Below are 14,291 nucleotides of genomic sequence, written 5' to 3'. Positions count from 1 at the left end.
ACAGTTCTGTTTCATCTGTCTTACAAGACCAACCTCTATTACACCATAGCCTCTTGTGTAACATCTTAAGGCTGGTTTTCTCTGTAATTTAAACTAAAGTTCATCAGACATGGTCTTGCCATTCAAAACCTAAGTAAAATTCAACAAAAATCCCATTACACAGATATTTTGGTGAATGCTGAAGGAAGGTGTTTAGCTTTGTTCAGCTCGACTTTTATTTCACTGACTTTTTATAGTCAGGTTTACTATTGAAAGATGGGGTGAAGCGTTCTCTTGCATGAAGAAATCCATCCATGAGATTCCTGGTACTCTGACCTTTTATTCTTTTCTGTTGCCTCTTGGAGCTCAGCTATACCCCTCTCTGCAAGTGTGTAAAGGAAGATTAAAGGTTAGATCAGGGAGAATGTTCCATGGTGGAAGAAAAGGAAGTTGCTATCTTCCATAATGTTTGGAGTTGTGTGTATAGAACTGAATAGCAGTGTTATAACAAAAACCTTGTAGCTTTCAGGCCACATTCCTTGGAAAGATATGAGAGATTAATTTTAACTGCAGTTTTATTACATACAGTAATCCACCCGAAATAGTATTAAACACTGCATTATGTCCATATTGCAAGCTATACAAGGTAATTATGCAAAAACTAAACATATGGGATTTCCCCCCAATCATTAAATTATGTAAACTTACAGTACTATTCGTCTTTCATTAAAAAAACTTTTTCTTAGTTGCATTCACAATGTAGTAAAAGTCTAAGCAAGCCAGTTTGAAGTGTTGTTACTCTATTTCAGGTTTTATGGAGCTGAAATAGTATGCGGTTTACAATTTCTTCACAGCAAAGGCATTATTTATAGGTGAGTGGTGATCGCCTCTGATACGGGGCCCATTACACTTGGTATATTTCTTGTGATGTATTAGTGGATTCTGTGATTAACCTACAACCAGGACATATACAAGAAACAGTTCTTTATTAAACATTGGATTTTATTCCAAGGGTATTAAGATGCAATTCAGCAAGTACTTGAGATGAATCTATAATTGTTTTCTTGTGTTTTCTCCTTGGCAACAAGTATAATGAAATATTATTTATGTTACACAGAAGTGTCTTTGTTTCCCATTAGTTATTGCCAAGCACAGTACTCAGACTGAGATAGTTTGACTTTATGTTAGTGGTAATGGAGATTGAGGCTGTGTTTGACTTTGTGAAAAGCACTGAGGCTAAAGCTCTCTGCTGCTGCCTTCTCTAGGAAATAAGGAGACACACACTGCTTCCTGGGGTGTAACTTCAGGTCAGAAATGAGCTTGCAGATGTCCACATTCTTCACACTGTGCTGTGTTTAGAACTTGTGGGCTACATTCTGATCTCAAGTGCAGTTGAGTAAATATGGTGTAACTCCATTTCCTAGTGCTGCTGAGCTCAAACTGTCAACCTTTGCTACCTCTTACTTTTATGTTTCAATAAGGGAAAGCGGTAAGACTTAAGTTACTATGTAATATCCTGGTTCAGCATATATGTACACTTACCCACATTTAGTAGTGGACCTAGGAAAAAGAAGACTAGCTGTATGCTGTGGTGCTGGTGCTAGTTATTGTTAAGGGTAGTTAGCATGAGCAACTCCATTTTGTAAGTTTCCCTATTTTGTATCCATCATTAACTAAAAGTGAGCACATCACATACACGGCTCCCAAGGGCAGCATTAAAGAAAGATAAAGTCAGAAACATGAAAGAGGATAGGAACACAGCTGTAACAACATAATTAAGGAAAAATTCTAGTATGCAAGGTAACAGCTGGACTGTGCACTAGCCAGCACGAGGACAGTGATTAACTGTAATAGGCTAAAGATAAGAAAATGGCTTGTTTATTGGTTAAGGCTTCCGATTCAAGAGGGTAGTATGCACTCCTAAAACGTATATAACTTCTATGTAATCTGCAGCCTGGGTCTCTCCCTGACTAGCAGAGGGACACCACGTTTGAACGTTGTTTGAACCTTGCACAGTAAAACTTTGTTATTTGGACACTCTGTAAATCTTTGGTTTTTGTGCCTCAGCCTAGAAACGAACGGTGCGTGGCCTACAGGTATAATTCGTAACATTATGCAAGTCAGCAGTTCTGATAACACTAGCCTTTATGTGCTAAATTTGAAGGGTGGGGATAGGCCCTCTTTTTTTAAAGAGGCAGAGGGGAGAAAATGTTCCACTGCATGTTTCCTGTGGATATTTGGGTTGCATCTCCTGTATACATCCATCAACTACTAGCAAATTTCTGAAAGTGGGTGCTGCTCAAGGCAGCCCACACTGCATCTTCACTGAGGGGCTGTAATGTGCAGGTGGCATGGGAGAAGACCCCAAGACACTTGACAATCAAATGAAAAACCTTTGTTTAACAGCCTAAGGATTTATCTATATGAAGACATCTATCAGCAAAACAAATGGTGGAAACACACTCTTATTCTAGAAGATGTGCCCCCACCTGAAAGGGAGTCCTGGTGGTAAATTTTCCCATGTAGACAAGCCCATAAAATCACTACAAACTTAACATTTGTGATGCTGGAATGAACAAATTCCAGGTGAATTGTCAACGGTTATTTGATTTTACTGGAGTAAACTAAATCATTTAAATGAGAATAATGACGTTTGTCTATGTATCAACAGCTATAATCCAATGGGACAGGTAGGGGGTCATGTCCAATCTTGGAGAGAGGATTAACGGTGCAGCCTGTCACACCATGTGCTTCTGGAGTGGTCAGGGACAGTTCTGACATTTGTTTCATATCCTGAGCAGTAGATCATCCTCTCTTGACAATCTTAGCAGCTGCTTTTGGGAACTCATCAAGGAAAAAAAAATTCCCAGTCATCTTGTGAAACATCTGCTCTAATCATGTCTGTATAGGTCAGTAGCAGGGTTGTTGGCAGCTGTTCAGTCTGCCTTTCTTGGTATGTGTTGCTGCACACAAAAAAATGCATAATACTTCAAAGAAGGGAATATAACTGCTTTTCCTGCAGACTTGGAGATACTGCATCAATAATGTTCACACCATTAAATGATTTAACAAGACTTCAGCAAATCAGTGTGAACACAGTGTTTAACAATAATTTACTGTGGTCACTGTGAAGTGCAATCCCCTGCTGCTATACTTGTACTGTCATCTGTGACTAGATGCCAAGTTGGTTGGCCTTTGGATGAAATCTCATTCTGGTCATGCCAAACTTACAAAAACAAAATTTAGTACAAATGAATCCAAGTGAGTTTCTAGACACACAGAACATTGCCCTAAGAGACTTCAAAGCAAGTATCTAGGATTATAGAACAGAATTAGCAATAATGCTGTGGTCTATAATCTTCACAACTAAAAACTAGGCTGACATTTCAGCTACATCTAAATCATGAAGTGTTCAGGTATTTGAGCAATAGCTCTGACATATCCTATTTCAATTGGCAGTATACAAGTGATGACAAGGTAGTTGGAACTATTTTTTAACCCAGAAAGAAAATAACTGAAGGCAAGAATTCGACTTTCACAGGGAGCTGGGTTCCCAAGTCATCTAACCACTTTTGAAAATCCCAGCTAGAAATAAGAATCCTTGCACTTGCTACAAAATTGAGTAGAATCCAAATTGAGCTGCTGACAAGCAGAAGACAAGTCTTTTCTGTGGTTCATTAGTGTCCCATGAATTTCCACAGAGGATACCAATACATGAAATTAGTGATTAGCCTTGTTCAATTTTTCAAAGATATTCTGTACAAATGCCATCTTTGCAACATGGGTAGGGAAGAGTTTGGATTTTTCAGTTACTCATTGTGCAGGCATCTGTTCAATGGCAATAGTCTCTCAGGTGAAATAGCTTCCGAACAGTTGTTGGAAGGTACATGTTGCTGTCCCAAAATCCTCAGACACTTTGCCTATGATTTTTTCCCTTCACGCTATGGCAGGGACCCTTGCAAAATATTTGTGAGCCAGTTGTAAAAGGTAGCTGTTTTCAGGTCTTTTAGTTCTTACACATTGTGAGTTATTAATTCCCAATACTTACTAAGTAATTCTGTACCAAACATTTAACTTCTTCCCTTCAGCCACCAATGAAAACAGGGACCAGGAGAGACTGTCCTGAACATAAGTCTATTTCCTTCTAGGTAATAATAATATCACAATGGATTTTGGCAAAAGGCAAACATGGTAAGGATAGAAAAATAGATTACAGTAATTTACCATGTGCTTACAGGGAAAGGGGAGAACTCAGTTATAACAGATGCAAGTAATGGTAGCAGTGCTGCACCTAGCCATAGCTCCTGTGGTTATGCTTGCAGAAACTTCAGTTTTACCTAGCTCACTTCTTAGGTATTTGCTTAATGTGGAAATAGTTAAAACATGGAGGGGGAGGAGAGGGGACATAACAAATTGTCTTTTGGATTCACATTTACAGCTGGGTGAAAAAATTTTCTGCAAAGACTGCAGATATGGCAACACTGAAATTTCAGAGATTTGCGTAGATCTTGGTGAATTATTATAGTAAAAATCAAGACATTTAAGTTTCCTGAAATATAAATGAAAACTTTTCTCTGATTTGCTGAAAGTTTTGGAAATAAATTTTCGGTTCCACCCAAATAAAAAAAACCTGTTTGTTTGCCCAGATCTACTAACAATATAAATAACTTGCACTGTGACATATGGGAAAAACCTACCTATTTTAGTCATTATATTCACCTGGTGAGAGGCTGTTTAACCTTTCCTGGCAGTAATGTGTGTCACTTGTTTTCAACCAAGTAGTATACTGACTTTTTTTTTTAATCTTTCCATCTAGAGACCTCAAACTGGACAATGTGATGCTTGATAAAGAAGGCCACATCAAAATAGCTGACTTCGGGATGTGCAAAGAGAATGTGGTTGGAGAGAACAGAGCAAGCACTTTCTGTGGTACCCCAGATTACATAGCACCTGAGGTAAGCACAGAACCAGTCAAGTACTTAGAAGAGCAAAGTTCTGATAATGGTAATGTGGAATTTGCTTAGAAAGCCTCCTTTGGCACTCACCAACATGTAATTATCTTTCCTTTCACAGAATTTACTTTCAAAAATATTTATTCCTAAATGCTAGATATCCAATTAGAATGAGATTAATCCAGATGCTGTCCTAAAAATACTGCAGAACTCTAAAGCATGCATTGGGTTATTGAAATATCAATTCATTTTTTATATTAAATCTATCCAGCTAGTGAAGTTTTAAGCTGCCATTATCCCTTCTGCTTTATTGCCCAATGAACACTGGTATAATTCCACTGTGGTGCTTCTCCATGATTGTGAGGCACCTTGCCACTTACCTGCCCTTAGTGTGAGGAAGTCTTGTCTCTGTCTGTTGTGGATCAGCCCCCGAAAATCATTACCCTCTGGCACCAGAAGCACTGCCTTCTAGGCCTCCTACTCTCTGTACAGGTAGTGATAGGCCCATCCCATTCAGAGTATCCCTCAGGAATGCTCAGCCTCTGTTCCCCTGAACACTCACAGAACTTAGATCTGCTCTTCCCAAAGGAATAGTACACACCAAGTTGTAAGATTCCTCAGGATCAACACTTTTCATGAGTGCTGTGGGTGAAGCAAACAACCTTAGGTTTACTATCAAACAGAGGAGGTTCACATGACAGAAAGTGAGAATACTAGAAAAATGGTTACATATAAAACAAAAACAATGCACTTTTTAGAGACGAAAACTTAATTACAAGGCATTCCCCTGTTTCCTACAAGATAGTTTACCTCATGTCCTTTCCCCAGCATTTTCAAGTCGAGTGACTAAGACCCCATCTCATAAGGACAAGCTTGCTAGCAGCTTGGCTGCACAGATGGAAAGAATGAGGATATACCTTCCTGTCCCATAGTTATACCACCAAAGTTCATTGTCCTTTTTATAAAATGCTAGTTCATGTCTTCCTATATATTTCCTCTCTGAAGATTTCACAATCCTTCCTGAGCACTGACCTCAGACAGTAAATGGAGGGCCACTATGAACCATATGATACTTATTTTACAGTGTAAGCAGACATTTTGTTCCTGAAAGAAAACCTGTTTTTTATCTGTGTGGTGACCAGGCGCTAGTCACAGACCTTAAGAACATAATTTTCTCTCTCTCTCTCTCTGTGTGTGTGTGTGTGTGTGTGTGTGTGTGTGTGTGTGTGTGTTGCAATGATTATGTGACATAGGCTTTCATTAGAGACCTTACATGACTCAGATTCTAAGCCCATGAGGGACCATTGTGATCATCTAGTCTGACCTTCTGCATAACACATGCTGTAGAACTTCCCCAAAATAATTCCTAGAGCAGATCTTTTAGAAAAACATCCACTGAGTGATGGAGAATCCACCACAAACCTTGGTAGTTTGTTCTAATGGTTAATTACTCTCGCTGTTAAAAATGTACACCTTATTTCCAGTCCGAATGTATCTAGCTTCAACTTCCAGCCATTGGATTGTTATACCTTTCTTTGAAAAATTCAGAGCTGGTCTTTGCTGACTCCTTCTCCCACATCATGAAACTCAAAATGAAACCAGCTTGTAGGTATAAAACATTTTGATGTAGGGGGTTGGGACAGACGAATGCTAAGTGACTTAACATAAGTCCCACTGAAATTCAATGGGACTTGTGCTCTTAAGTCGCTTGCTTTTAAAAACTCACCTGTACTATAGTCCAGAGTGGGATAACTGAAATCCTAGTTACAGCTATGAGAGCTTCGTCACAGCAAACGTCCATTTGTTAGTAAATTATTTTCTTTGATCACAATCAATCTTGTTTCCTCCAGTCCTATAGTGTGACTTACACTAGTACAAGTGGGAAGAGAATTAAGTCCTCTCTCTTCTAAAGATTGAAAAACCAAGTTGTCAGGTGTCTAACAATATTTCTTCCTAGGAAATCCATGTTACAAGTGAACAACCAATATATTTACAAATCTGGACAAAAAATTTAGCTACACAAATTTCCATATCCAGCTAGCTACAAGCTAAAGTGTAGCCATTTAAGTAGGACATAGTCACGTCAAAAGCTTACTTATTTTTTTCTTCTATGGCTTCTTGATTTATGAAGATTTTGCTGTTTGAAAATGCCTGTAATTCTTTTTGCTGTAGTTGACATGCAGGTCTACAGTGTGTATGAAAAAGCTGCAAATCCCTAATCAGTTTTCTACCAGTAATGCATTTATCTAAGCTGATTTATCTAACCTTTTAAGGTGTAGACTGGGATTTTGGACATGACCAACAAATTATTTTTAAGTCTTTGCGGACCTAGTTAAGTGAGACTCTGGAGGTAGCATTTCCTTATTAGAATTTGTGTTTCTCTCCCCTGCACATGTCCTGTCATGGCAACAGATTCTTCAGGGCTTGAAGTACACATTTTCTGTGGATTGGTGGTCATTTGGAGTCTTGCTGTATGAGATGCTTATTGGACAATCTCCTTTCCATGGTGATGATGAGGATGAGTTGTTCGAGTCAATCCGAGTGGACACGCCTCACTACCCGCGGTGGATTACCAAGGAATCGAAGGACCTACTGGAGAAGGTAGGTGTTGGCTGTGACACAGTCAGTAGGTCCTACTGTTAAGTTTGTATTAAGGGAAGAGAAGCTGGCACTAACGTCTCAGGTTACCAAATTGCACTTTCAGTAAAGTATCGCCTCATAATTTTAAACCTTTCATAGAAGTGCAATTATTAGGCAAGGAGTGAAAGATTTTTATTAAACTGAAACGAAAGCAGATTTAGCACTAAAGGCTAGTCTATACTATGTTAGAGGGGACAGGGAAACCCTTCAGGGTTGTCTGATCTGCAGTCACAGGGCATGCTCAGGTACTGGAACAGTGAAGCTGCAGGAACATGTGCTTCAGCCCAGGCTACTCCATGGAGTAGTTAAACAGATGGGCTTGTACAGCCTCTATATTGAAGCCCATGCTGCCACAGCTAGCTTGATTCAAGTTAGCTCAGGTATGTCTACATGAACTGCAATCACTCTAAGAAAACAAAGTATGTCTGCGCAGCAATCACACTGTCAGTGGCTTACCTGTTCCCTTCCACAGTACATATGATTCAATTCCCCTGTCTTTGTCAGTGCCCATGTACCCCCAGAACCAGCTAAAGCCCTGGGTTCCCTTTCCCACTGAGGAGATGTAAGGATTCAGAACTCAATCTTATACACATTTTCTTTCAAAGCTCTTTGAAAGGGATCCAACAAAAAGACTAGGAATTACTGGGAACATCAAGGAGCATTCTTTCTTCAAAACCATCAACTGGACAGCACTAGAGAAGAGGGAGGTAGAGCCCCCTTTCAAACCAAAAGTGGTATGTATCATTCCAACACTTACTGTACTCAATATGAATCATCTGGGTAACCAACCATGTAGACTATAAGACCCAGAGTTGCTGCCATTCTGAGTTTCCCAATTCTCATTCCTGAAACTAGAGACAGGTGGTGACTTAAACAAAAACTGTTAGATAGTATGGCTATGAGGATGCCACTAATAAAGATGCTTGTTGAAGAAACAATATGATAAAAAAAAGCTTGAAGGTTTCCTAACAGGAGGAAAGGAATGTGAACAACAGGTGGATATAAGGATTTTTCAGTGAAAGAAATCAATGGAAAAATCTACAGCTGGTCCAACTAAGAGCATCCTGTACTTGCATGTTATCAAGCATAGGGTGGGATGCTCACATGATAAAAGATTATTATTAAACTCATAGTACCACTTGAGATGACACTATATAGTAGAATATACAATTTAAAATAACTATATATAAAGAATCAATCATTACCACTGCCACTCAGACCAAAAGAATCTGAACACTGATTGCATTTCTCAATATATGTTTAAAGATAACTTTCACTATAATCGTTCCTGACATACCATACATTTATATGTGGATTAGGAATCTTCCATAGGCATATGGAAAGCACTTAATTTAGCACCATATGTTGCTTTCCTGTAATGGAACAGTAGCCAAAACCCTATCTAATACCAGTCTAGGAAATGCAAGTGTTCCACACCACCTCAAATCAGTTTTCTTTTAATATCTAGGGGGAAGAAAGGATTTCTATCTCCATCATATGCACAGTTTAACCGTTAAGTTCTTTGAGCAGAGCCAAGGATAGGCACCTGCCAATCTTATTGATTATGTTAAATTGGCTAGTAGTCATTCTCAATTGTAGCTTTTTCTTTGTTTGGTATTTACATGGCTCTTTCCCTCTACGTACACAGCAGAAGGAGCTATCTAAGTCTAGTGCTATTTGCCTTTAATTATTACTTAGATATCTCCTCCCCTGGGGGAGTTCTAGCAATACCACTTTTTAAAAAGCACATCTTAGAACGTGTCTAACCCTCTTAGTGATAGTCATGGAATTTTTCGGTTGACTGAGAATGAACAACTCAACAGATGAGTGTTCTGGTTTTGTCCACTGGGATCATGTTAGCTAATATCTCTATCATCTGCTAGCACAGTGGTAAGATCATTAGTTAAAACAGTAACGGATAGGCCAACAACTATGACATCTTTGAGGTAGATGAACGAAAACGGCAGTTCATTTTAGTCAAAGTAAATGTAGAAAGATTGACACTATCAGCTTTCAAGAACATTGTCTACAGACTTCTAAACTTTTCATGCTTCTACACAGCATTACTTAACTTCCTTCTCACTAGTCTGGCTCGAGTTTTCATCAGTAAAGTAGTGTAATTTAATACTCTTATCACCCCAGTAGTTCTAATCATTGGAACTCTGAAAATATGCTAAGGTAATGCTCTGTAGGGATTCAAGATCTTACATATAGTAAATGAAGCATTTTAATGTTGTGCTCACTGTTACGGGTTTTTTAAACTTTTTCTCTTTAGCAAATCTGATTGCTTTTCTGTACAGCTTCAGCCTAAAGAAGTCACTAACTAACTATTTCCACCCTCTTTGTTTAACACAGAAATCAGCAAGTGACTACAACAACTTTGACCGAGAGTTTCTGAGTGAGAAGGCACGGTTATCTTACAGTGACAAAAATTTGATTGAATCTATGGATCAGTCTGCATTTGCTGGATTCTCTTTTATTAACCCTAAGTTTGAACAGATCCTGGCTAAATAGTCTCTGAACATTTGGGGTTAAACATTGTAAACAGAGGCTTCCAAACGCTAAGTGACATGTGGTCCAACAATGTTGTGTCTATACCTTTCCTTCAAAATAATATACAGTAGCATGAAAAATTTCTTACTGCTGATTAACTGGCAGTGGTTTTTTGCATGGTCACGTTTAAGATATTAAGAATCGTGTGCATTAATTGGGAAACTGTAAATTTTGTGTTTGGTTACTTAAATGTAATTATATATGTATATGCTGTATATTTTGCTCTGGAAACAAGACATTAGAAAAGATTGTCGTTTTTTAAATATGGTTGAGGCCCTTTTATTCATCTTCAGTAAAATAATTTGAAGTTATATTAAACTTTGTGATTTTAGCAACTACACTTTTTTCTCCAAAATGACTCTCATTTACTCTCAATCTATTGTAAAAGGTAAATTGATACTATAGAAATGTCCCTGATTTAAAAAGCAAAGCTTTTCTTAAGGATACTCTACCCAACACTATAAAAAGAGTGAGGAGTACTTCTGGCACATTAGACGCTAACAAATTTATTTGTGCATAAACTTTCATAGGCTAAAACCCACTTAATCAGATGCATGCAGTGGAAAATACAGTAGGAAGATAGATATATATATATATACACACACACACACAGGACATGAAAAAATGGGTGTTGCCATACTAACTATAATGAGAGTAATCAGTTACTCTTGGGCTATTATCAGCAGGAGAAAAAAAAACTTTTGTGGTCATAATCAGGATGGCCCATTTCCAACAGTTGACAAGAAGGTGTGAGTAACAGTAGGGGTGAAAAAAATTGTCATGGGGAAATAGGTTTTACTTTGTGTAATGACCCATCCACTCCCAGTCTGCAAATTAATTCCAATTCTGCAGTTTCTCGTTGGAGCCTGTTTTTGAAGGTTTTTTTTCTTGGAGTATTGCGACTGAGGTCTGTAATCGAGTGAAGTGTTCTCCGACTGGTTTTTGAATGTTATAATTCTTGACGTCTGATTTGTGTCCATTTATTTTTTTGCGTAGAGACTGTCCCGTTTGGCCAATGCACATATCAGTAGGAGATGCCCCTCTGCCAATAGCCCACCTTAACTGATTACTCTCGTTATTGTTAGTATGGCAACACCTATTTTTTCATGTCCTCTGTGAGTGTGTATATCGTCCTACTGTATTTTCCATTGCATGCATGCAATGAAGTGGGTTTTAGCCCACGAAAGCTTATGCTCAAATAAAGTTGTTAGTCTCTAAGGTGCCACAAGGACTCCCTCGTTCTTTTTGCTAGCATGGCTACCACTCTGAAACCTGTACCCAACACTAGTTTCTCTTTGGTCAGAATGAGCCAACAGGCAAGCATCTGACACTAACAACTTTGCTTCATTACAAACTAATACTTTATTGTAAGACACCATCCAATATTTTAAAAGTTTAAGAACTCATGTAACTATGGAGCCTCCAGAGTGTTCTGTGCCAAACAATTTCATGCCACAGTTAAGTAACAAATGTGGTGTTGTCTGCAGCTGTACATAAAACATTGGTTCTTCTTTAAGTTTAGCCTCAGTGTCCCTCTAGTTTTTGAAATACAAGAATGATTAAATACTGCTGAATTTAACTAATTTATCTCCTCCAACCAATATTACATCTCCTTTCTATCCTGCATCGTTACAATAGTTAAACTACTACAACCTTCCACCAGCAATGTAACTCAAAAGGATGGGTTACATTAGGAAAAAATAAATTAGTTCCAATTAATTGTCTGACATCTTTTTTCCATGTGCTATGCTTCATTGGTTACTCTAAATATTTATTCTTGGCAAACATACGCATCAGATGTTCTGGCCCAAGTATCTGGCAACAACCCACTAGGAGTAAATTTTTAGAGACTGAAGTACAAGTTTCCACTGCTAAAGTATTAAGTGCATTTATTAATAGATGTGAGCAATAAGATCATTGCCTCTTACAAAAAAGCCCTGGTTCAGCTATTGTATGGAATATTGGGTCCACTTACCTGGCCTTTCAGAGATGGAACATTTCCGCTGAACTGCCAGACATGGTGCTGTTCCATATAAATCACCTGCTTTCAAATCGAACATCTGTAGCTCCATGTGTTTCAGCACAACTGATGTTAAAGCAAATCCATGCTTCCTTTTAGTAGGTTATAACCACATATGAACTTTCCACAGTTCAATAACATCTGCACATGATGGAGGGAAAGGATTCATCTGGGTTAAACCACTTTCATTACTACAAAACTAGTTCACACAGGTCTACTTCCAAGTAAATAGAAAGATGACTTACTCAATGCACAACCTCTGATTTGGATCATAACCAACATTAACTATAGAGCTAGACATACACCACTCGCTCTACTACATAAAATAACTGGGCCTGTGGCATACTATGGACCTTAAACTAGCAGATAGATCAAAAGACAATACTGAAGTTCTGCTGTTCTATACGTGTATTGCATAACAGAGGGCCCTGATTTGCTATCCAGTACGAAAATTCCACAGCTATGTAACTGCCATTAGCCCAGCAAATAGTGCTACACAGCAAGAATAAAAACAGTTACTTACCAGATTGTCACAGAAGACAGCATAAGTGTGTGTGAGAGAGAACCATTAAGTGTAGGTGCTTCAGCATATTAGCCTAATGTCCATTAAGTTTAAAAAATCCTTTTCTGCACACAAGCTATATAAATGTAAATTTCATAATCAAAACTGCTCATTAATTCAACAATCAAATGTACCTAACTTTTAAATGGCGACAAGCCACTATGCTGAGATCAAAAGGGAATCATTTCCTCCTTTGGATTTCTTTATCCAAGATGCACCAAAAAAATTGAGGGGGGTCCTCTAAGAATTTAGAATTAGGAACTATTGTTACTGAACATGAGAGTATCCTATTGAAAACCTTCCTGAGGTACTGTGATAAACTACAGAACTATGCTAAGAAAAGGCCAGTTAGTTTCAGAAGAACTTTCTACTGAGTGCAGTGCTTAAACATGAAATAGTTGGCAGAAGATGAGCATGGTTCATTTAAATACAATAAAACCTTGCTATCTCTGGCAAACCCAGTGCAGAAAGATTTAAATTTCACAAAACAGTGAGTAAGCAGATAAAGAATTAATCACAAAATATACATTCGTTAATTTGACACGCATAGTTTTGTTAATTATAATACTTCACAGAACAGCAAAACCTGGAGTATGTCTGTCTACACTTGGGAGCTGGGGGGCGTAAATTCCAGCTCAAGGTGACATACCTACACTAGTGCTGATCAAGCAAGCATGCTTTAGAAAAAAGTGTAGCCACAGCAGTAGGAGGGCTCAAAAATAGTGTAGTAGCAGCAGGAGGGGCTAGCAGCACCAAGTACATGTACAAAGTACATACTTTGAGCTGGAGCTGCAATAGAATGGTAGAGATGCACCCTAAGATTAAAAGTAAGTTATTACAAATACAGTTTCAAATCAGGCTCTCGGCCTTCAAGCAGGGAAAATGTGTATCTGCTTTAACCAAGGAAAGAAAAAATTTTAAAATGTGTCAAAAGAAAATAGAATTCTAACTGGTTACATTTACCCATGCTCCTCTTTCAAAATATGGGATGACCCTGCTCTACAAAGCTCTCTTTTCTCGCACATCACTCTAATTGGTAGGAGATGCTGAAATGACTTGCTGGGAATGCCTGCCTCAGCCAATTGGTGTCACACGTGCACATCAATGTATCAGCAGGCTTAACTCCCCTTGCATGAAGTAGTCTGTTAACATACCCTCCAACAAGTAACCAGACACTCATTGTGATCTTTATCTGCATCAGCATAATAAATACTTCAGATTTAATACATTATAGATATTTGATGTATTGCTACTTAAGTGACAGTCTAATTCCCCATTGATAAATGGAACTGACTAAGGTGTTAGATCACTACCATCATCTGCCAATCTTTATTACATACCTTCTTTCCTGTAACCACTGTGCGTGAGAGCCACCTTGTGGAAGACAGTAGATTGCGGTTATTTTCTACCTCGTTCCCAAACTGGTCTGAAGAGATGACTGGGCACAAGGGCTGGTGTTCTTAGTTCCAGCTGCTGCTAAGTGTCCATACAATTCACTGCACAGAGGAGCCCCAAGGCCTTTAAAAAAATGGCACCTGGAAATGAGTTACCTCTAATAAAGAGAATGCTACTACATTTGAGGAGA

At 38.4% G+C, this 14,291-nt stretch overlaps 1 protein-coding gene and 1 long non-coding RNA gene across 4 annotated transcripts in view; one reads left to right on the top strand and one right to left on the bottom strand.

The window, feature by feature from the left end:
* PRKCD (protein kinase C delta) overlaps nt 1–10,462 on the top strand; it is a 121,657-nt gene extending 111,195 nt beyond the window's left edge. For all 3 annotated transcript variants that reach the window (XM_045025590.1, XM_045025591.1, XM_045025589.1), the window contains exons 14-18: nt 789–851; nt 4,796–4,934; nt 7,344–7,532; nt 8,177–8,305; nt 9,927–10,462. In XM_045025590.1, coding sequence (XP_044881525.1) covers nt 789–851; nt 4,796–4,934; nt 7,344–7,532; nt 8,177–8,305; nt 9,927–10,085 — 679 coding nt within the window. In that variant the 3' untranslated portion in view covers nt 10,086–10,462. The remainder of the gene's footprint in view (nt 1–788; nt 852–4,795; nt 4,935–7,343; nt 7,533–8,176; nt 8,306–9,926) is intronic.
* LOC123375035 lies at nt 196–12,527 on the bottom strand. The gene is made up of 3 exons (XR_006581300.1): nt 12,390–12,527; nt 12,100–12,285; nt 196–361 (listed from the first exon to the last, which is right to left on the bottom strand). It is a non-coding gene; the product is annotated as an uncharacterized LOC123375035 (long non-coding RNA).
* Between the last annotated feature and the right edge of the window lie 1,764 nt (nt 12,528–14,291).

The sequence above is a fragment of the Mauremys mutica genome, chromosome 7 (genome assembly GCF_020497125.1).
Source record: "Mauremys mutica isolate MM-2020 ecotype Southern chromosome 7, ASM2049712v1, whole genome shotgun sequence".
Taxonomy (NCBI): domain Eukaryota; kingdom Metazoa; phylum Chordata; order Testudines; family Geoemydidae; genus Mauremys; species Mauremys mutica.
Note: the sequence above shows the minus strand (reverse complement) of the source record. Positions and strands in the feature narration are given on the sequence as shown.